The 24,228-nt window shown below is 40.0% G+C and overlaps 1 protein-coding gene across 4 annotated transcripts in view; it reads right to left on the reverse strand.

Moving 5' to 3' along the window:
- Positions 1-24,228, reverse strand: part of FLNA (filamin A) — a 100,676-nt gene that overhangs the window by 27,826 nt on the left and 48,622 nt on the right. For all 4 annotated transcript variants that reach the window (XM_072429703.1, XM_072429701.1, XM_072429702.1 and 1 more), the window contains exons 3-12: positions 11,014-11,262; positions 10,265-10,362; positions 9,272-9,419; positions 8,902-9,020; positions 8,333-8,410; positions 7,561-7,723; positions 5,939-6,139; positions 3,164-3,301; positions 1,375-1,501; positions 459-595 (exon numbers count right to left, since the gene is read on the reverse strand). In XM_072429703.1, the coding sequence (XP_072285804.1) occupies positions 459-595; positions 1,375-1,501; positions 3,164-3,301; positions 5,939-6,139; positions 7,561-7,723; positions 8,333-8,410; positions 8,902-9,020; positions 9,272-9,419; positions 10,265-10,362; positions 11,014-11,262 (1,458 nt within the window). The remainder of the gene's footprint in view (positions 1-458; positions 596-1,374; positions 1,502-3,163; positions 3,302-5,938; positions 6,140-7,560; positions 7,724-8,332; positions 8,411-8,901; positions 9,021-9,271; positions 9,420-10,264; positions 10,363-11,013; positions 11,263-24,228) is intronic.

Genomic DNA, 24,228 nt, shown 5'->3' on the forward strand with positions numbered 1-24,228 from the left:
CATCTCCCCATTCCAGAGGAATTGGGGTTCAAAGGAGGGGGATGTCATTATACACACCCATTTGTACACGCCCCGTGGTAGATTTATTTCACTGGTAGATTTTTTTCATTAGAACACCGGATAGGGAATCCCCCTCGTCCGCAGTGTCTTGGGAGGAAGGGGATCCCCAATCAGATCTCCCCGCGGCAGCCGAAGGGAGCCACAACAAGGAGGCTGAAGAGCCGCATGCGGCTCCAGAACCGCAGGTTGCAGACCCCTGTCCTGGATCATCTTCAAAAGGAAGTAAGCCATATGTCCATGTTGACAAACACCTTTTTATTAAAGTAAAATCTACACAACCCTATATCTGCTGTTGGTCCAGTAAGTACAGAATAGTTCACTTTGAGACCAGTGGGTCCAGTTAAGGAATATTTTTAAATCTTAGCATAGCAGGTTGTGTATCCAGAAATGTAACTCACCTAGTGTACCCACATCATCGCCAATGGCTTCAACCACGAAGTCTGCAGATTTTCCAACAACTCCCCCTTCCAGACCAGGACCCCATGCACGTACTTTTTGGTGCCCACATTCCGTGCCAACCTTGACCTCAAAAGGACTAAAGACAAAAAAAAAAAAAATCACATTTAAACCTAACAGTTAGGAAAGTATTCTAAAAACACCAATTGTGGCTTGGACCAGGATTTTGAAGCACATTTATGCCATGTTAAAATTTACTTTTGAATGGTGTGGGGAAGTCCTCATTTCTTGTACTCTTGGCCAGGAGTCTAAGACCCCTGGTGAACAAAATGGTGTAGCAAATGGTTAAAATTCAATGGGAGCATTTCCCTTGAAGAGATTTCCTCTGTAGAACAAACTAATATAAAACCTTTATGTGAATATTGACAGACTATTGTCGGCCCAGCCCTAACGGGGGTTTGTTTTAGCCGTTAAGAGCCAACTCCAAATCTAGGTGAACTGAGAGGCAAGCACAAAACTTTGATCTTATACATTCACTAAGTGTTTGCCCTCAGGGTTAGCTAGAGTTTGGTAAGCACTTGCAGCCAGGGTTAACTGATGTTAGAGGAAAGGCAGATGGTTACATAGTAATGTACACAGGACCTTCAGAGTGGACAGCCGCTTAGCAAATTTAGAAAGTAGATCCTGCTTGAAGCCCTTCATTTAACCTAAAAGAGCTCAATCATTTAGGCTTTAGCAGCAGCTACCACTTAATTTTCTTGACCATATTCATCCCCTTTTTCCCACCAGCAGTTTTTCAAATTCATACTTGTTCCACTTAAAACTTTTATTTTTACTAAATCCCTACAAAACAAATTTAAAGCACCAAAATGATTGGTATCCATAGACACAAGTGGCACACCAAGCAATTGTCCTCACCTTCTTGGGATGTGTTGTCCTCCCCATGTGATTGTAACTGTGTAATTCCCAGGGACGGTTGGATAGTACTCAAAGTAATAGACTCCATCTCCAAGGTCCTTCTGTTTAACACGTTCCTCAGTTCCCTCTGTAGACAAAAGATTTTATTTTATAAGTACTCCAATACCAGATTTACTACCCCCATGTGGTATACCAGAAAACTATATCTACAAATTATGAAGGCATTTGGCTGAAATAGGTTTTACAGATTTCACCTCCCTAAACTGTATGAATGCACAGCTTGACGTTAAAAAATCTGTCATCCTCCGGACCTGAGGAGTGCCAGATTTTTTGAAAATATTGGATTTTGTAGAGTTATATATGCTGTATATATTTAACTGAAAATGACTACTTGTACAGTCTTAAAGGACACTGAATCCATAATGGTGCTATACAGCAAGAAAGTACGTGCAAGCAAGACCCAACAGCTGATTCTGGAGTACAGCGCCATCAAAATAAACAGCGCCTCCAGAAAACAGTGTAAATTTGAAAACGTGCTCCAAAATCCATGCCGGAAATCTGAAGGAACCAGATTATCGATGGCTTGATTTTTAAATGTCAACTTGTACTATTTAATCAAACTTCCTATCTTAAAATGGCAAGAGGCCATAAGTGGTGATACAACTTCAGACATTTTTAAAAAGCGAACCTTTCAATAGGTCAAGGAAAGGCCATTTAAGATATCTGCAATTCCCATCATTACTAAACAATAGCATTTCCCATCAGCCAGCTAGAACAGTCCTGACTGGAAAAAATACATGTCCTTAGTTGCTTAACCACATTTATCTGCAAAATCTAAAATTTTAACCCCAAAACTGTACATAAAACAAACCTATTCCTTGGTAAGGTTTCCTGCAAGCACATTACATCTAGACTAATTCTGCAGGGACACAGCTGGGTTACTTTCCCAATACATCACTGCACTGAGCTTTTTAAATACCATATAATGTCATGCTTTGTTAGGCACCCCATTCACATACAATGCACATGAAGCATTTCTAAAGCCAAGCACACGGTAAACAGCAGCAGTCCACTGGTAAGGTGGGTCTTGGGTTCCATTAAGAATGAGTGGCAACCAAGAACCACCCATGCCATGTCCACTATGTTAGCAAGTGTTAATGAGACCTTAAGAATCTTTCAATCTGAATTTTGTCAAATTTAAACTTCTACCAACACATTTTGAAGTGCTCTTTAGAATTTGTATACATTTCTTTGCATTAAAGTTTTCCACAAAAATTATACATTCACACTTTCTATGCAAGACTCCTTAATCATCTTTACATACACACTGGATTTTGTTAAATGCCAGCTTCTCCAGCTACATTGGGGATCATCCCAAAGTCCCTATTTACCTACTGTTCCCTGTAGTGATATAGGGGCCAGTGGGAAGAACCAAAGACGGCAGCGGGGGACACAAGTATACACTCCTCGATGTGTATCAGGTGTTATAAGATTCCTCAGAAAGCCAAAATTGCATCAAGGATTCAGTTTTGTTAGTTCACTTGGCCACAGTTTAGCATCCAAACTAGGATCAATTCAAACATTCCATTTAACATTCCACAAGTTTATTTTATTATCTGTGTTTATATTTGTGTCCAATACAGGTATATTTAAATAGGGACAGAAAAAAAGATTTCAAATAGGAACTTCAAAAAGGAAGTTAGAGAATATCACTAAAAATTACAATATGTACAGATGACAAACTTCAAAACCAGAGGAAACAGCAGGCACATGTCAACATTTCACTCACTTGGTCCCTTGACGACAACTTTAAGTTCTCCACTTCCTGCTCCTTTGGTGTAGACCTTGAAGTCTGCTGTCTCCTTCACACGCACACCCTTTGGCTGCAAGCCACGGCCAACAGCACGACAGGCATTTGGGTTAGAAGCTGTACAACAAGCAAGAACAGTACAGATTAACGAAGACCGATAGACAGAAAAATCTTTGTTATGTCCAAACAAATTAAAAATGCATGCTTATGTTCTCAGTATCACCACCATGGTATGGATAGAGCTTGAAAAAACATGTTAAGGTATGCATAAATAAAGATCTCATGAAGACAAATTGTGGGAAAATCTGTTTTGACCATAATGTTAAACAAGAGTTCCTGAATGTTGGAACTGTTAACTGATTGGCCCTTTAATGATTTTAATTACCCTTTAAGATCTAATCTACAGGGTCCGCTTTCTCTTGTATCCCCAAAAGTCAAAGATTTTTTTTTTCCTACATATAAAATAGTTGATTAGTATAATTTAAACTGAAGTCCCTAGGTTAGGTGGCCATACCACATGTTGACTCTCCACAATACATATAACACGTTAAAGAAAATGCATGGTTTTGGGGCCTGCTTAGGACATTAAAGTGCTGCTTCCACCTTTGTAGCACTATACAGTAGTTTTGCTTTACTGCTCCTTTTACAATGCCCACTGACTCCATTGAAATCAATTTTATGTGGATTACATTATGCAATCACTTTGCCTAAAACTCAAGTGTGTTTATTATGTTTTCCTTTTTTCAACTGCACTTTTAGGTTCCACAATTGTTTCAGTCCTGGAATAGATGATAAAGGGTCTGCAAATTTATCAAATGTTTCCTGCCATTTCGTTTGCAATAAAAAAGGATAGGTCTTAGTGACCTTCCAGAAGGGGAAATCTTCCAACGAGACACCTGTTGCAGTGAATTGTCTATTTCCCTCACTAGAGATCACTTTTCTCTTTCTGCTCTGAGATTGACAGAAGTGAATCTCCCAGATGAACAGAGAAGGCAAAAAACATTTCCCCTTTGCAGCCACAATTAAGTTTTGTCTTCAGATACATGGTACTTTAAAGTAGATCTTGCATTACACATTCAAGTGTGCAGTCAAAACGCTGCATATAAACTTTTGGCATTCCAGTAGGCTCTCCTAGGTGAGGTGCCATTTTGCAGGATCCAGGGAAATTTAAATTTCTCAAATCTGATACAATGCTTTTGTGTCTTTTCGTAAGAACTGGGAACTCCAGATTTTGCCAGGATCTGAGGCCAATAGTCATCTGTGACAGATGTGCAGCCAGATCCCAAGAGCAATTAAAGCAATTTAATACATATTTTAATGTTGTAATCTTGTTTTGTATTAGTTCCATAATACACTTTTTTGTGAACAAACGTGGGGCCACACGTAAGCAATCTTGGTTTTTAGTGGAGGCTCCATTTTAAGAATAAATTGCAAACCAGTCTTGATCTCTTTTTATTGACTGAAACATCTTTTGTAGTCTATTAGCGAAACAGATAATCAGTCTTTAGTTTACTGATGAAGAATGAGAATGCAAAGTAGCACTTGCATGAAAGACTATAGCCAAACCATCTCTGCAATTTAGTTGAACAGAGAAAGGTGGTGTTAGATGGGCATCTGTCTAAAAGCTTTTCATTTTTCTTCAAATTATTCTTAAATGTTTTTATTTGTGTGCACACGCTTAAAATGTGTGTCTAGAGAATATTTCCCTGCCCCGATCAGAACAGCTTGAACCAGTGAGTTGGATCAGTGCAACATGCAAGAAAGGAGCTGTCTTTACTCTTACCTGCTCTATGACCCCCAGCTCCCAACCTTACCAGAAGCACCAACTTAAAGGTTATAAAGGTATTAAGTATTTTTTTGCATAGACTCCAGCTATTTTTTAGGTAGAAATTCCCAACCACAGTATGAAATCAGAACTCAGGTTTAGTTTTATATTGGGCAACAGGTTGATAATAGCTGCAAGGGATGCACAGATGAAAATACAGGGAATTGAGTGAAGTAGGTGTGATCACAAATTAAAATACAGGATGGGTGAATATTTAGATAATGTTAACACACAAGTTCAATACACACTTCATGCACATATACCGTGAAGACTTCACGTCCCCCAAAATAGCAAGAGGAAGACTGCAGAAAAAGACAGGAGAGATCCAGCAGGATGACCTACTTTCCATAGGTGAAGGCATAAGAAAGAGAAGAGATGAGAGCAAACAGACCTTCAATAGCAAGGAAAACATTAATATCTTGGAAAGAGCAAGTAGACACGGATAAAAAGTCATTTACATGTAGGATTTGTGCTAAACTAATGCAAGTTTAAAAAATACAAAATAAATGTGGGCAGGCTAATTAATATCAGTTAACAGACACTACAACATTTTTTCTGCATTGGTCACAAAGGCCAGGCCTGTATCAGATTGGTATTTAATTGGCAACATTGCTTTAATATACTAAGCAATGTTTTCTATGTATTCCTTAGGGGTTGGGTAGGGAATTGGGGGTGGGTAGTTCAACAAGTAGATATAGCATAAAGATACTGATCCCTTTAAATAATTACCTTAGTATTTCTCAGAGTGACTCCATGTTTATAATATGTCACTAGTTGACCTAAATTTGATTTTTATACCCTAAGGTGTGTAGGGATTTTTGTTTGGAATTTCAAAGGATCTATTGTTTGGTGTTCAAAGAGAAGAATATGGTGCCACTGACAAGCATTCAGATTCAGCTGAGGAAAAAAAAAAAAGCACAAGTCCGTACCTTTCCCAACAGTGACTGTGTATGGACTCTTGGGAATTGGACATCCAGCAAATGTAATGTAAATGGTGTAAACTCCTTCCACAGTAGGTTTGTAGGTGCAGCGGAAAGTGCTGCTGCCTTTATCCTCCAGCTGGACATCTGCTGTATCTTTCTTCCCATTGGGGTCCTGAACGATCACTTCCACGTCACCAAGACCAGCACCTGCAAGAAAAAGATAGGTGAATGTACCCCATTAGAAGATTGGTCAATATTGAAAATGATTTCAACTGTTTTTGAGAGACAAAAACCTAACTACTTCACAGGAAACTTTTTTTAACATGGATGTGGTATGGTTTCTAAAAGTGGTAAACGGCTGTGTGCCCGGAAGCAGCCAACCACATGGTTTTCAACTGTAGGTGTAAAGGAGCCCTCTCCTCTCTAGTCATAGGATTTTAAACTAAATTGGTTTTCCTTAGTGTGCTCCATAACAGGCAACATTTTGAAAAATACATTTAGACAAACTCAAAAGTTGAGGTAGATCCATGACATCAGGTACAAAGAAATAGTTGTGAAGAGATCTATAAAAAAAAAATCCTAAGGCTGTGTGAGATAGGTTGCTTACACAAGCTATTTTAATACCAGTAATAATCATGAAGACCAAAAAAATAAAGGGCCGCTACAATGGATCACCAAAGAAAGGTCCTTTTAGAAAACTAACTCCATTATTGAGTTTGATCCATTCATAGACAGCAGTTTAGAGCTAAGAGTCATCAGTTTGTGCATAAATTGATGACCACCACTACTTACATTTACCACAGCAATTACATTTTCATCACAATATAGCCACTGAATACCAAGCATATTACAGATGCTTTAGCAAATCAGCCTCAATGTGTTTTAGATAAAACTGGGGAAGCATTACTTTGCAGGTAGGACATTTCTAATGAAGCATCTGCGAGAACCTGACTATACAACCAAATCTTCCCTTCATAGACAGCCAGCAAGAAATGAATTGCCTTCTTGCAACAATGCATGCAGGTTTAAGGACTTTCATAAAGACTGATGTGCCCGCAAATGTGAGGCAAATGCCAATGCCAGACAAGCTAAAAGAAAACACTTACACAAACAGCTGGTATAAATGAAATGCCCATGATAAGGATGCCTAATAAATTGGCTGTTATAAACTATGGGATTACCAGCTTTCAACAAAGCCATATGCAGCGATTTAAGGACCACACCTGTTTGAATGAACACACAAGTGGGCTTTTTTATGGTACTCTTCACAATGTATCCTGAGCCACTTGATTCATACAGGGAACACAGCCCTCCTGCCCAGGTTAAGCTCCTTTAACCATAGTGTAGTGTATGTTTGTCCTAGTGTATCAACACTCCAAGTTATTGATTCATCAGGTGATTTGGTTTGGAAATTTGTTAATCTGTCATGTCCAAGGTGAGATTTGAAGGAAGCAGCCCATGCAACCCATGTTTGAGGTACCCTCTGGAGGACTATTTAGGTCATAGGAATTTCTGAGGAGGGTCAACCATAAGAGCTCCTTAGTTACAGCATATCAGTTTTTCTCAAATCCTTTACCTATTTACCGAAGCATCCTATAAATTATTACAATTCAGATGTTCCTTCATACCTGCTGTGAAGATTTCAAAGTAGGTGGTCTTATTTGCAATGTTTCCAGTGGGTTCAAGCCCGGGGCCCTGTGCAGTAACTTTACTGGCATCCCCTTGAGCTTTGTCGACGTTTACTTCAAAGGGGCTCTTTGCGATGTGTTGGCCAGCAAACAGGACAGTAACCTGAAAATTTTTAAGATCATGACTATAAATTAGTACATTATTGCAATAGATAACTACAAAAACAGTTTTTTGTACTCTAAGGCTGAATTTGTCAACTGGTGACTGGGTTAAGGTATACCTTTACAAGGCAACACCAATGCAACTCTAAGACAGTGCAACTCGGAGGGTTTTTTTTTTTTTTTTTTTTAAAAGCAGACCTGCTTTATTATGGCATGCCTTCTCCTCTAAAATACCACATGTACAGAAATGTCTATTGATTATTTTTTTTTATTTAGTGTAGTTATAACTCCTGGCATGAAGCAGACACCTGTACCCCTATTGCAACATGATCTTCAGTGTTGTCAGCCCTGTCCAGTTCTAGACTACAAAATCCCTAGCCTTAGATAGATCAGGGTTTCCTAAAGTTCAGAAGGGAGAATGGAGCAGGGCTGAAAAACAACCACTTGAATTTTGTTGTAGCAGAGCCAATATTAAACTTATTACAAGTTAGGCACTAGAAAACATGTACTGCAAAATGTGCATGTACTGGAGAGATGCACAACAACATAAAGGGATGAAGTACAACACATACACTCTGAGTTTAGAAACTTTATTAGGTAATCCACTCACCTTGTGCATCCCAGTGACTTTAGGAATATAGTACACGGAGAAGGTCCTGTTCTTGTCATTGTTGGCAGTGACTTTCGCCTACAAAAAAAAAAAAAAAAAAAAAAAAGAAAGAAAAGAATAAAGTGTTTAGATATTTGAATGCGTTTAGGAATAACCATCATCGGGGCGCAGGGATGGCGATTGTATGCTTATAATCACAAGCCTGATAGGCATACAGGTCTGCACAGTTTGCACATATCATTCCTCATACCTTAGGCTCACTAAGCACCCGTCCCCACTGACTGTCAGGGTCACTATAAACAGGCCTTATAGTATAAATTTGGCTACAATAAAGCCTAGAACATGAGGGAGGGGGAACCAGTGTGCAGCATATGGATGTTGCTCATGCATCAATAAATTAGTTTAAAAAAATATATATCAAGTGCAGTGCATCCTATTTCATGCAGCATCTGCATATCAGGGCTGGAAAGCAGCAAAATATTGCATTTTTCTTTTTCCACAGTAAACTCCTAGAACAATATTTTTGAAAAGCATTATAGATTACCACATTGTTCCTCAGTCAGTCTTACCTCTTCTCTGTGTCCTGCTGGATCCTCCACGTATACAATAACCTCACCAAGGCCGGCACTGATGGTTTCTACGGTGAATTCTGCACGTTTTTTCACCATGTTCCCAGTTGGTTCAATACCTGTACAAATAAAAGATACTACCCTGAAAAGGTTGCCTATATGCCTGTAATGTGCAATGCGGTTTGACACCATGTTTAAGTTTAATCGAGCCACGTCCCCATGTGTGGAATATTTTCTGTCCTTTTTTGATTGCACATTGAACACCATTTTTTTGTAGATGCAAAAGAGTTTGGTCTATGTATAGCCCCTTTTTTTGTTTTAATACTTTAGTTCAACTTTGTTGTGCAGGGAAGCTGAGTACGGCACTTACCTGGTCCATAAGCCCTGGCCTTCTTTGGGTTAAGTTTGGGTCTGAGAGGAGCTCCAGGCTTCAGTTTGGCTTTGGGGAACTGGGACAAGTAGGTCATGACAGAGTGCTCATCTACGTTGGGATCGACAATTTCCTCTGGAGTGATAACCTATAAGGAAAAAGTCCAGCATTTAATACTATAACATAGAAATAAAGACATTCACAGATGAAACCTCTAAGTAAAATGAACAAAGCTGATTAAAAAATTAACATTTGCAAGAATACGTCCCATGCATCATGATCCTCTATTTTAGTATATAGGCATTCTCACCTTCTCCACAAAATAGGACCCTCAAACGTAGACCCGCCCTATTACAAAATGACACGTGACTGCTTGCAAGACCTGACACCACCTTCTTACCCCTGCAGACCTGCTCCAAACCGATCATGCTACAGGGGTTGAAAACCAAAGCCTTTAAACTTATCAGATTGCTTTACTCTACAAAGAACTTGGTGTCTCCTGTACACTTTAGACCGCCCAATACAGTCTTTTTGGCATCTCCTATAATGTCTGGGCATACAAAAAAAAATTGATATTGCAGTGTTTCAGTGCAATCTCATATTTCATCAGTAGGTGGTGCTCCATGTGAATTTAACTGCAGATCTGCAACTGGATATTAACAAATTTCCAGTCCCCCCCCCCAAAAAAAAAAAAAACATTCAACATTCTCCACATTTATGGCTTTAACCATTTTATGGTCAGGGTTTTGCAATCACGTTGAAATGTAAGCATGGACTTTTAACATGAAAAAAACACAACCCCAAACAATTTCTAACTGCAAAGGACTGAGTAAAAAAAAGAGTCCATTGCATAAATGTGGCAATCAAAAAAGACAATGGTTTATGTAAAGAATCAATGGCATCTACCATAGAGATAGAGTTTGCGAAGTTCCAGAAGCTGGTGGAATCACACTAATGTGTTACCTCACCAATATATTACAAGCTGCTGCTCACCTGAGGAATTCCAAGCCAATCGTCGGCCTGTTGCATAGCTTCACGGGCATTCTCCACAGGTTTGCTGGTGTCCCAAGAATCCCAATCAGGGCACAAGCCTGGCAAAAATCAGAGGTTTAGAGATTTGACAAATATGCCCATTAAATTTCAGCACACAATAAAAGCAGTCTTACCATGTAACTACATTTTTTTGCAGGGCTGTGATAAAATTCTCTTAGCTCAACTAGAACTGCTTATATAAAGAAACAATATATATGCCCTACTACTGTACCCATTGCTGACTTAAAGAGCACGAAACCTCCCCTTTACTGTCAAATCTTAGGCAAGTGGGGTGTTCTTGAATAAATTTTGCTTTTGCAATGGAGGATGAATACCTGGTTGTGTTGCCAAGCAGGAGGTGTCTGTATTAGATGTACAGAATTACAAATCCTGTGACCCTGGCACTCATTCACACAGGGTAGTTGGCAGCACTACAGACTGTCTTAACCCTAGCAAGGTCCTAACACCAATTACTGTTCTCAATCATGAATTTGCCCCTAAGGTTAGCTAGGGCTGAATACCCTTGTCATTTGGGCTGGAGTTAAGGCAGGCTGCTACTACGCATGTGAACTGCCAGCTAACTTGAATGATCATGCACAATATATTTTTAAATTATTGTATAAGCTCCAATAAGCCCATGAAAACTTCCGAGCATCCATCAGACTTGCAGCCCATCACACCATACCTATACTATAAACTGCTATACTTACCAGGAGCACAGCTATCAACCAGGGCACCCAGAGCTTTGCCGCTTTGCCAATCCTTGCTGAAGTTGGTGACGGGCAGTTGGGGCAGCTTATTCTGGATCCATCCCAGAAGCCTCTGTTTCGGTGTTTGCTTCTTTGTTTCTTCATCTTCCTCCTCATCCCACATGGGCATGGAGATGGAATAATGCAGAATAAGAGTCCAGATGAGACCCAGGATGAGCTTGAGGTTCCCATCTACAATAGCTTTGCTGTCTGGAATGAAAAAAGAAAAAAACTTAAGCCTTTTGTTCAGTTTAAGAATTATATGCTCAGAGTTAAACAAAACCCAAAATTGAACAATCAAATCCTTATTGTATTCGCCTATTCTGATTGCCATTTATAGAACTGGAGGACAGAATACCTGTTAAGGCAAAATGTGCTTGCAAACTGTTTGACGGGTGCACAGCTACAGAAAATCACAGCCACTCAATTCTATTTTATACTTTTAAACTTAGATTGTAAATAGTAGGTTTGTAATCTTTTAACATGATTGCTTTAAGTATTTGAATTGTAACATTAATGTAAAACCCCAGTAAACACACTTCATGGATTCTTTAGCCCCAAAGTTCTAAAGCTTTTAGCAGTTCATCCAGAAAAATAGCTAGAAGTTTAAAAGCAGAAATATTTGCAGTTTCAGCATGTGACCCTGTAATCGTCTCTTCAAGGATGCATGTTCGGCTCAGACAGTGTTTAGTCTGAGTTGACAAAATTTCCTCAAGTATCTAAGATAAATTTATTGTTGGGCGCTGGATAATTCTGAAGGCATCCAGACAAAAAAATAGAAGCAGACTACACCAGACTTTAACCAATTCTGAATTAACTCTTAACAACCTCAAAATATTTTACTCTTATTTGCCAACATTAGGGCTCTATTTATAAAAGAGGAAATTAGACATTCCTGGTGAGAATCTTCCAAGTTCATGTGTTTCAATGACAGTAATAGATTCTAACCAGGGAATATCAGATTTCCTGTTTTAAAGAGCCCTAAGTGAAAAATACAATATACCACGTTAGGGACTGGTATACTATACCGGCCGGTTGCCAACCAATAGTTGAGAAAATTTTGGTGGTCCGCCGCTCTGCCCCCGTATGGACACAACCTGCCCACTCTCCCATCCCAGGCTCAGACCTGTTTGCTAAAATCCAGGGGGGACAGTAGCAAAGGACTGCAGGCAACTTGTTGCGTCCATAGCCCTGCACTACTGCCCCCCCTGGAATTTAGCAATCAGGTCTGAGCCTGGCATGGGAGAGTGGTCCGGTTCTGGCATCATGACGACACTCTGGGGGGAAGTTACTTCCCCCCTTTAAATGACACACGGCTCCCCGCACATGCGCGGTCCGGGTTTGGTGAATTTAGAGGTCCATGAGGTTGGAGACTGCTGTACTAGATTACATTTGTTACACATTAAAACTGAAATGCCTGCAAAAATTGCAGGAAATCAGTTTTTAGGTAAACAGCATATGCAGATCTTTTATTCCTTCTAAATATACAGAATGGTCTGTGAAAGGTCAGGGATTGAACGTGCATATGGAAAGGTAGTTTAATAGCTGGTGAAAGATTACTAATACAGTAGGATAATCCATTTAGAGAATGCCAAATGTACCTGTATGAACCAGAAAGGTTAGTGCACGTCTCAAAAAGTTCCAATAGTGAGCATTGCTATGTGATTTTAAAGACAACAGTGAACCGAATGCACACTGTGCAACATGATCATATACAACTCTGCAAAAAACATGTGCCGCCAGTCTGCGCCATACACTGCCAGACTTCAAATAGGAAGGTGGAGAGAAGCCAGTTGTCCAACATCCATGTTTAAAGCCTACTAATTGTTTCCAGCTAGTCAGGAATGAGCCTCTTCTGAAGTCTACTTGGAGTATTGAAAGACTTCATAAAGCTGTAACCAGCACAGAATGAAGCCACAAGAACCTTGGCTTAATGCATTTAACACATGGACAATTTTAAGCCAATGTAGGTTGGACAATTTGCAGAAAAAGGAAGGAGGTGGGGGAAAACCTTTTTAAAAATCCACAGCTTACAAAGTCACAAACTGGGACAGTTACCAAGCCCTCCATAACAAGTTAGTTACAGAGCCTGTGCAAGAAATAAAGCCAACCCTGATCAGAAGCAAGAGCAAAGGTGCTCACAGAACATACAGCTAGAGCCAAAATCCCAGAAAGGAGAGATGTTTGGAAAGACTGAACTATCCGCTTATGAATCAGACTGCTGACTCAACCCGAGTCTTGGAAGGGGCGCAGCTCCCTCCATTTTGTAGGATATGAAATTATGCCTCATCTATGACTTGATGGTAAACTTAAGTTCTGCAGTTGTACCAGCTTCTTTCTTGTACTGAAATAGCTTTAAATTTCCTTTTTCACAATGTTCATTAGAAGTTGCAAGTCAAATACAGCCAAGCTCATTTTTGTTGGAAGATATCCATCTAGCCCTCCCCAGCCTCAGCATCTCTGGTCCACCAATTTTATTGAATTTAGAACCATTTAATCATGGAGGGGGGTTACCACCAATTCCCGTTTTTCAGGAAGCTATGGTTAGTACTTTTTCAGCCCCTCCCATTAGCCGTAATCTTCCTGCACTACAGAGACAATAAAGTCACTGAATCTAAAAAAAAAAAAAAAAAAAAAAAAAAAAAAGGTATTTAATAAGATTTTAGTTGATCGAAGAAAAGTGGAACCACAAAGCAAAAACTTCAGCTTTGTTCATTGGGTAACAAAACAATTTGTTTCCCATCTGGTTTAATTCTAAACTTTGGTCAGAATTAACTACATTTACAAACGTCTTATGTTTTCCAAAATATTTTTGCATCTGATTCATCAGTGTTGAACCCAGAAACTTTTTTTTAAGCCGGGTAGGATGAAATTTTAGGCAGGTGGTGGCTTCTGTATTGTGACCCAACTCATCAGCAACAACCCTAAAACAGCCGGTTGGTTACTGATAAGCGCTGGGTGGTGCGCCCAGCTAAAAAGGGCCACGGAGAACACTGCATCAGTGAGATCTCCAATGCAATACCTCACAGGGCTGTTGCTTCCATTCCTCCTGCTTCTAAATCAGAGTACAACTTGTGGACGCTATGTAATCCCTTCCCCTGGCCACCATTTGTGTAAAACCCCTATTCATCGTTCCTTATATATACGTGGCAACAATTGACCACCATCTGGTCTGATCACGAGTAGCAACATGATTTAAAGGGTATTCAGTATTCCTGTATAGCATTTACGTGCCTAGAAAAGGAAGACACTGCCATGGCTGGGATGATAAAATTGAAAAACTACAGGAAGATCTGAAAGATGATTGCTTACCTAGAAAGGATACAAACAAATCTTACAAGATGTGCCTTAGTCTGCAAATATAAAAGTCCAAAAGCTAGACCTATTGCCGAGATTGTTCCTGATCATCTTGGGTGAAAACATGGGTTATGTCCCCCCAATGTCATCTGCCATGCATTATCACTAGGGAGGACTGCTGTAGTCCCTGAAGCCATACACCTCATCTTTCCTTAGCTGAGCGGGCTGTCTGTACAGTGCCCATTTATTATGTCACCCAAAACTAATCAACAATTTCCAGACAGTTACTGAGTATTTGTACAAGCTCAAGTAGTCGTTAGTCTTGTGCATCTGGGTTCTGCTCAAATAGCATGGTCACATAGGTACACACTATACCCCGCCCCAAAGGCTCATGGGAAACTGTAGTTCCTTTCATGCCAGCACTTCACATGAGATCTATGGACCTCCACCTAGGCAGACTACAACAAATCGGCTAAATTAGAATATAACACAGCGACTAAACTTTAGGTTTATTGCAGGTTTTGAAGTGTATGGCGCTACCCATGGAAAATGGGCTGGACCCTGGTGTTTAGCTTTTTGGTTTATATACCCTTTACACTCTATACCCCAGACAGATAAAGTCAAAATTTATTGTTCTGCTTTTAATCAACCCATCCAATTCCCTTTTCCATTCAATCATATTCGGTAACTGCCTCTTGCAGTCCCTGTGGGTTCAGTTTTATAACCCAATAAGAATGCTCTGCCGTTCCTAACAGTTCTCCATATCTGCCTGGAGGATAAACATTCAGAAATGCAAAAAAGGCTTTTTTTTTTACGGCCCCATAAATTAGGTTATACATCGCATACAAGGAATCTCCAGACTGCCTCCCAACGTCTGGCGGAACAGTGCCCACAAATTTTAAAGAATGGATTTATGCTAAAGGTCAGTGTGAATAAAGCACAAGAGGAAACGTTTGAGATGTCTAACTTGTGAGTCAATGCGACTATAGAAAAGTTTTTCCGTATATGGCCTGTACTGCTACTGGACTGAATGTTTTCCTGCTGTTACTTGTTCACTGTGGATATGGCCCAAAAAGTCTGGCAAGATGATACCAAAAGTGATTTTCCCAGGCTCCTCCGCCTCCTTCTCCCACCACAATGTGTAATGAGGAACAGGTCACAAAAAACAAAAGATTCATCAGGAGACAGTGGAGCGCATCAAATGAGAAAAACACATTTCCTGTAAAAGACCCATCAGTTTAACAGAGCTTGTCAGACTATTAAAAATACCTTTATGTATTAGACATGGATCTTAAAAAAAACTTTTGAGAATATAGTGGCGGATCTTACAAACTTGAGAATATAGTGGCGGATCTTACAAACTTGAGAATATAGTGGCGGATCTTACAAACTTGAGAATATAGTGGCGGATCTTACAAACTTGAGAATATAGTGGACGATCCCACAAACTTTTGAGAATATAGTGGAGGATCTTACAAACTTGAGAATATAGTGGAGGATCCCACAAACTTTTGAGAATATAGTGGAGGATCCCACAAACTTGAGAATGTAGTGGAGGACGTACAAACTTGAGAATATTGTCAAATGTGGGTTGTCAAATTTAAAAGAAATGAAATTGCAGTTAAATGTGTTACAACATGTGCAAGTCTAAAAGGACATAAATAGAATGTTTAGCTATTAAAGTGAATGTTCTGGGAGCTTAGTAAAGATTAAAGACTTAATGGAGACAACCACATGATAGCAAAAAGACAGTTTTGCCAATTTTCCATCAAACATTATTGGTTATTAAAACCAAACAGGTTCATCCTATTTATCATTTGTTCACGTGATCAGCCTTTTTAGTAAACTAGACCCATTGTGTAGGTAAATGTAGGATAACAGTCAGGAGCTTGTAGGCTTGAAGTTGGTAAAGGTTGCATCCATTGCAAATCATTCTCATCAGGTCCGTGGGGAGGAAGAGACAAGGTGCAATGCTTTCTGTACACAAGATAACCATGCCAGTGCTGCCAATTATCTGTGGTGCGCCCAATATAGCCTGAAACAAGCAGCAGAGGAGTGATCGATTCGACTTTATAACCACTACAAACAGTCTGAGGAGACATCAGGCATCCTGGCAAATCAGAAGCCATTGTATTTCCTAATCTCTTAGCTGGAGCTGGTCATTAAGAGATAGATGTACATTGGATCAGCTAGCCATATTATAGGACACTTCCAGCACAGGTCCAATCAACTCTTAGGTTCTGCCTCAAAAACTAAAACTTCTGGGTATAGCGCTCCTAGTGCACTCTCCCATGCGTTCCTCAATGAAATGCTTAGAACCATACAAATAAACCTAAATACTGGCATACCGTGGTGAGAAATTCTTCATTTGTATAGAATTTTGGATATTCCTAAAAGATTGAGGCAAAGCTTTAAGTGTACCTAAACCCAGAAACTTCACTTTACGTAAAGGGGTAGACAACCCTTTTATGTAGTCAAGTAAAAAATGTTTTTTGTTTTTTGTTTTGTTAAGTGCAAAGTGCAGCACCACCCCCTAATTCTTGATTGCCTAGGCGGTCAAGAATGAAGGGGACTGCAACCTCCCCCTCCCCCCCCCCCCCAGATACCTACGTCACGCATCTGGAAGGCTCCTGGGTGCTCCTGCACATGCCCGAGCATCTCAAGCATGCGCAGGAGGAGCCTTTTCGTGGGGATAAAAAAATTTGCTGATCTCACGCATGTGCAGGGTGCCGGGACAACACGGGACCTGATGGAAGACACCTCCAGATGGATTGATTGAAGGTAAGTGGATTTTTTTTGTTTTAGGCACTTTGGGTTTAGTCCCTCTTTAATAGGCATCTTATACCTGCTACAAAGAATCATCCCATTGTCGCCATAAACCCTGTGCATAATAGTAATGGTGGAGCGCATTAAATACCAGTGTTCAGGGAGAAACACATAAAACTTTATCATTTAAAGTGTATGCAACCCCACCAAAAAACCTATTTGCTCTCCTTGGGTTGGATATATTTGCCATTGAAATCTCAATGGAAAACCTGTTCTTATAAAATTGGAGAGCTGACCTATGCAGTCAGAAGTAATTTAGCACTCCTGCTTAATATCGGATTAATCTTTTAAAGCTACATACACACTTTAGTAAACTGCACGACCATTTTATGAAAATATGTGTGCTCATGGTGAGCACAGCAGGGAGATGCTTGCTGGTCCGCCCCCTTTCCCTAATATTAATACAGCTCTCAATCACTCTCCTGTCACTGGAAACGATCATTTCCAGCTACAGATATCCAACATCTGTACGGGGCTTAGGTTGTAAAGATCTCAGTAGGAGTTGCCAAATAGTTTTGCAAATACTGTGCAGAGATGACAACACTATCCCATCTATCCCATAAAAAAACAGAGCATTAGTCCAAACAGGACTAATGAACCACATGCATTTTTAGAAAATGTGTTAGATGAAAATGTTCAATTGATCAAAAAAAAATTGAAAAATTAAACAAAAGGATTCATCCCACACCCATTGTATCATCATAGGGTTAGGATTTTTTGGGATTTGGGGTCCCAACAGGTTAGCCATTTGTATAGAAAATAAAGCCATTGCTGTGTTGCGATTAATATTTGATCAATTTCAATAGGATTGGGCTGCAGGGTTGGCTCTGGTTACCACTCTGGTCTTTGCAGTGTTAGGTTCCATATTCATCTCAGATTGTAAGTTCTTCAGGGCAGGGTCCTCTCCTCTTCCTGTGTCATTGTATCTGTCATTAGCAACCGTTATTTAATGTACAGCACTGTGAAATATGTTGGTGTTCTATAAATCCTGTTTAATAATCATCCCAGCCAGGGCACTATCTGCGTGGAGTTTGCATGGGTTCCTACCAGGTAGTATGGCTTCCTCCCACATCCCAAAACCATGCAGTTAGGTTTTTTGGCTTCCCCCCCAAAAATTACCTTAGACTTTTTTAAAGACATGAATGAGGTAGGGACATTAGATTGTGAGCCCCTTTGAGGGACAGCTAGTCACATGAATATGGACTTTGTACAGCGCTGCCTAATATGTCAGTGCTATATAAATAATAATAATTAGTAAACAGGAGTTTACTTGAGTTAAACATTCAGAGCAGACACATTTTCCACTTTCATTCTGAAATCTTAGTGAAATAGATTGTAAAGCAGATTGATGTGGGCAGCACCATAGCTCAGTGGTTAGCACTCTGGCCTTTGCAGCACTAGGTTTCAATCTCGGTCAGGACACTATCTGCATGGAGTTTGCAGGTTCTCCTTGTGTTTGCATGGGCTTCCTCCCACATCCCAAAAACATGCAGCTATTTGTCTACCCCAAAATTGACATTACTGTGTTAATGACTTATGATTAAGGTAGGAACATTATAAGGGACAGCTGGCGACATAAGTATAGTAATAGACATAAGTATAGACATAAGTACATATTTAATGTACAGCGCTGCGTAATATGTTGGTGCTATATATATACTGTGTAATAATAAAAATATGTAGAACATTGTAGTCAATTGCTATGAATTACTTTTTAGATTAATCGACCAGAATCAAGAGGTATGTATTACAACCGGTACAAAACCGTCTGACAGCACCACACCCTACACAACTCTGCGGGTACACAGCAGAAAACAGACATTTTTGTGCATCTGCAAGCATGTTATCTGCATGGATTGTAGTGCGGGGTGGATGCTTTATGTAGTATACATCTAGACAGTGGCATTATGTGTGAGTAATAGAAGTTGTGAACTTTGCCAACAAAAGTAAGAGAAATGAAGAGGAGACTGAGTCAGAGGGTCTGAGGCACAGCCCCGGTGTCCCCACCCCTTCCAGAGCCACTTCCATGGCTAGCAGGCTTCTCTGCTAATCGCTGCACTTTCCAACATTTTTTGGCCTTATATGGCAAACACAGCAAATTGCAGCCCGCCAGGAATCTCCTCTCCCTCCCATTCTGTACAGTTTGGGGGATGGAGCAGGAAAGGAGACAAGGGGGGCAGATTAATGCCTTGGTCACAGCCCCACTTCCTTGCAGAACAAGGGCCTCCAAAACAAACCTAGTGAATGCAGAGTGAAATCATATGTTCTTCCAGCAGAAAGGACTGTTTTACAAAATGTCATCTGATACATTCAGAAAGAGGATTTTTGTAGGGAGATCAAGTAAAGTCTTATGCAGCCTTCGATAATGCAGAAAGTTTGTAGTTTGCGTGATAATTTAGGCAAATAAAGAGTCCTCTCCTTCTGTTTCTGTATCTGTCTGCCATTTGCAACCCCTATTTATTGTACAGCACTGTGTAATATGTTGGCGCTATATACTGTGTAATAGTGTAAGCTCTTTGGGGCAGGATCCTCTCCTCCTGTGTCATTTGCAACCCCTATTTAATGTACAGCGCTGCGTAATATATCGGCGCTATATAAATCCTGTTTATTATTAAGGTAGGGATGATCTGCCTAGGAGGACTCAAAATCCACAAGCAAAAAACTTGCACTAGACACACTAACATAATAAATTCATGAAAAGGGCAGACATCGGACACAATGTATATCAAATACTTGCACCCAAAGTAGACTTGCAATATTGGCCTGGTAGATGGTAAGGGGTTCAATTGCTCGGAAAGCATCTCCCCTAACCCTAGCAGCAAGCACTTACCTGCTAAATAAAAGCACTCATTCGTTAAGGGTAATTTTGATCTTCTAGGGTTAATGTGGGCAGTTGCATTGATGCTGAACCAACTCAACTGCCTCATGTGTACAAGTTTAGGCTGTACTAAATAATCCAGTAGTATTTTGTTATCCAAGCAGAGCGCTCCACAGTTAAAAACTGCAATGTGCCAGCGGTTTATGACCGCAAAGTGGCTGGCCCTGGTTAAGCGGCATCCTAAACTTCTGCAGTCTCCAGCGGCAAAAGATTATACAGTACTACTTCTGGATTATTCAGCATAAAGAAATATACAGAATTGAAATCTCCAGTTGGAAACTGATTGCAGTTTGTATGGATTAGTACACACTGCTGCACTTTTCAAAGAAATATATCCACACCGGGAGCATATATAGATATGTGACAAAAACCCTACCTCAAATTACCCAATGCTATCCCCAGGGACTTTGTACATATGTTGTGGCCCCCTACTGTGGTCCCTTAACACCAGTTTGTTTGCAGCCATGATCTACAAATATAATTTGTTACAATATGGCCTGCCAATGTCCACTAAGTAGATGGCAAGTCCTTAAAGGAAAACCTGAAGTGTTGGGAGCTATGTGCTTATCTGCAGAAGAAAAATGACCAGCTCGAATGAGCAGAATAATTCAGCTTTAAAAAATTTAACCCAAAAATACCAAATTAAGATATTTTAAGCAGCTCTGATAGCCCACCAGAACCCGTATACCCTGGCAGGACATTGAGGTCTGTGGTCTTATGCAATAATCTGTAATATGAGCAACCCATTTCCTATGTACCCTATTGAGCAATGCCCAACATTCCGCACAGACACTAAAATATTGTATAGTAATGAAGGAATGTTACTGCTGTGTCGAGTCATTTACAGATCAGCAATAAAGAGCAATGATCCGTGTAGGAAATATGGGCAAATTTGCACAAATACATAAATTCATGACATTACAGAACCAAATAACTATTCTGAAAGAGTAAGTAGCTCTATAGCAAAAAAAAATGGTTATAGATAGATTCCGGCAAGTTCAAACACCCACTGGCAGTGTTCAACCCAGAAATGTTTTTAAACTAGGCGGGTGGCAGCCCTTGTATTGTTACCCAACTCTTCAGCAACCATCCAAAAACAGCCAGGGAGTTGCTGAAAAGAGCCGGGTGGTGCGCCCAGCTAAAAAGGGGCTGGGGAGAAACCTGACTGGCTACCTAAAACTCTTGGGATCTGCATCAGAAATGGTCTTATACAAGTGCATACAACAAATCTTCACAGGCAAATAAGTGCAAATCAGTCAGTTCCATACCAGGAATGAGACCTATCCCAAAATACTGCCAACATGATTTAGTAAAAATCTAGCAGGCACTCAATAGTGTCAGTTGTACCCAAAGGCTAAAATAAGCCCTGTTAAGTAGAACTTTATCCAAAATTGGATAACATTTTAAATTATAGAGGGAAAGGATAAAAGCTTAATGCTTTGGTAAAATTTTCACTTATTCTCTGTAAAAGGTTTTTTCAGCTACACAAACTTCATTTTAGTGGAGGTCTACTACAGATTAGAATATCTGAGCTTGTGAGATATACTGCGACTAATGGGACTCTCTTTTGCAAGTCCTATAATGAAAAAATAATTTTAAACTTCCTACCATTTCTTTCTTTCAACGTTGTTGTAAGAATTGTCTTTTCCTGCCATCTGAATCTTTACTTCAACAACCAACATGCTGGGAAGTAGTATTTAAAAAGCAGATCAGGCTGCAATACTCCTCTAAAGTACAGCTGCCCCTTCCTGCAGATTTTCTATTCTGCCACAAGATGTCCTCAGTCTTCTGGGTAGAATTATGCCCAGTATCCCAACATACAGAGGGCCCCCTATATTGGAGCAGCTTAAAGTTGGTATTTGGGAGCATCCATGTGTTTACTCCATGGCATCATAGTGTTTCCTGCTTTTACAAGTACCCATAAAGAATGGTATTGAACTTTTTAATACAAATGCCCTTACTACAATACATGGACGAGACTTTTTTAAATAGATCCAGAGTAAGAGCCCTTATGGCTTTATCAGACCAGCCAAGCGTGACAGCTCCATGGAACAGCTGCAGAAAAGAGCTTAAAAAGAGGAAACGGAACGGTACATTCCTGGCTGAGCCACAGGAATACTTTCTATGTATGCACTGTCACTTCAGCTATTTGGCATTTTCCAGCATGTTCTCACAAGATTTGGGAGTGGTACTAAAAGGTACAAAGAAAAAAAAATGAGAAGTGAAAAAAATGTGGGCTGAAGAAGAATGTATTTACAAACAGTGATACAGGAAAGGTCTTATCTGCCGCACCCCTGGCGGTCTGCAAAATTAGAGAAAGCTCAAGCTTTTTAAAGACTGCTATCGATATGTAAAATTACATTTCTACAAGACACGAAAAAGAATAACTGGACAGTTACTACACTTTTCACTGGTTTACAAATATAGTTTTCCATATCTGTTGCCTCTAAATCAAAGCCAAAAAAGCGTACCTAAACTCAACATTTTTATATAGAATAGTAGACAACCCTTAAAAGAAAAAAAAATTTTTTTACTTTAAGTGCAACACACAAATAAAAAGTGTGCATCACGGACTCTTTAAGTCTTGATCTTAAGAGTGCTCCTTCTGCACATATCCTGATTTCCAGAGGGAAAGATGCCGATCTCACGCATGCACGGTGAGATCAGTTTTTTTCCACCTTCACAGCAGCTACATCATCTGATCTAGAACCTGCGCAGTGCGAGATCGGGTGACATGCCAAGACCACCAAAATATTAGGTAGATTGGAGGCACCCGGTGCTGGGACAAAGAGGAATCCCAAGACAACGCAGGACCAGATCGTGGGAAGGGCCAGCGCCATCAAGAGACCCGCGGGATTAAACTGATTTTTTTTGTTTTTAGATTTACTTCCACTTTAAGTATTCCTTGCAGTAAAATGCAAAATCCTCCCAATAAATCAGCCATATAGCAGTTGCTATATTCTAGTACCATCTCCCCATAAGATTTAGGCCAATCGGTTCACACGATTTTTCAAAAAGGAGTGCGATGTTACCTTTCAAAAGGCACAGTGAGGGAGGAGGAACTTCCATTTTTTACAGCTTTGTATAGCTGTAGTAATTTAGAACTTTTATCAACTTTGTATTGCTGTCCATTACACCATTGGCAAATTTCTCTGTATCGCTGGTCCTAATAGCCTATACCAGTAGAATAAAGAGGTCAGTGGTCATTACTGGAAAATAAAAGACAGGTTCAAACTCCTCTGCATTCTACAGACTGCACAAATTTTTCACGTACAGACAAGTTTATTTTGTCTAAAAATGTTATGCTACAGGTAAAGAAAACAATTCAAACTCTCTCATTTGAGCAGTGTCAGGATTACTGAGCAAATATAGGACACCGACAAGCTCCAAAGAACAGTAGCTGATCGAGAAGGAAATTGTAGTGAGCCACCGGGGACTCGTTACCATTCTTTTGAGTCACAATTGATTGAAAGACTTATCCTGTCCAGTCACCAGCAATGGTACTGGAGTCCCTACCTTTCCTGCATCCTTCCCTTTAACTCATTGAGGTTCACAGAGTGTGGGCAAGGCTATTCCCATACTTTCTAATTAGAACCTGGGAAATTGTCTCAATTTTTCACAACAAATGTTCACACATGAACATGCTCTTTAATCTATAACCTCTTCCACTGCGTCCCTCAATCAATATTACACACACACACATCATTCCAACAGCTAACCCTCCCAAAGATATATATATGTCTTAGTGAACAAATTCTTTAAAGCCTTTCCACTTGTATTTAGCACTTCAGTGGAGTAACTCACTTGGTGCCTAATATGCTGGCCATCCACTCATTAAGCATTGGGGATCAAAACCGATGCAAAAAACACCCAGGATCAAATTCTGCCTTGTGGCACAATTTTTTGCCGATGGCCACTCACCATCACCTTGCCTATTGTTTCCCGCTTCATATGCCTGCCATTGCCTAGCTTTGGAAGTCTTGGGTAAGATCTGTTTTGGCCAACGATTGTGTAGAGGAAATGATCCCCCCCCCCCCCCCCAATTCAGGTGGAGAATGGAAGATGGCACATACCCATGCTACTGGGTAGCTCCAAATGATTCAAAATGGGATAGCAAACAAGTATCACAATCATGGGGTAGGGGGGCTCATCAACAATTTATTTTATACATTTGC

The sequence above is a fragment of the Pyxicephalus adspersus genome, chromosome Z (genome assembly GCF_032062135.1).
Source record: "Pyxicephalus adspersus chromosome Z, UCB_Pads_2.0, whole genome shotgun sequence".
In the NCBI taxonomy this organism is placed as follows: Eukaryota; Metazoa; Chordata; class Amphibia; order Anura; family Pyxicephalidae; genus Pyxicephalus; species Pyxicephalus adspersus.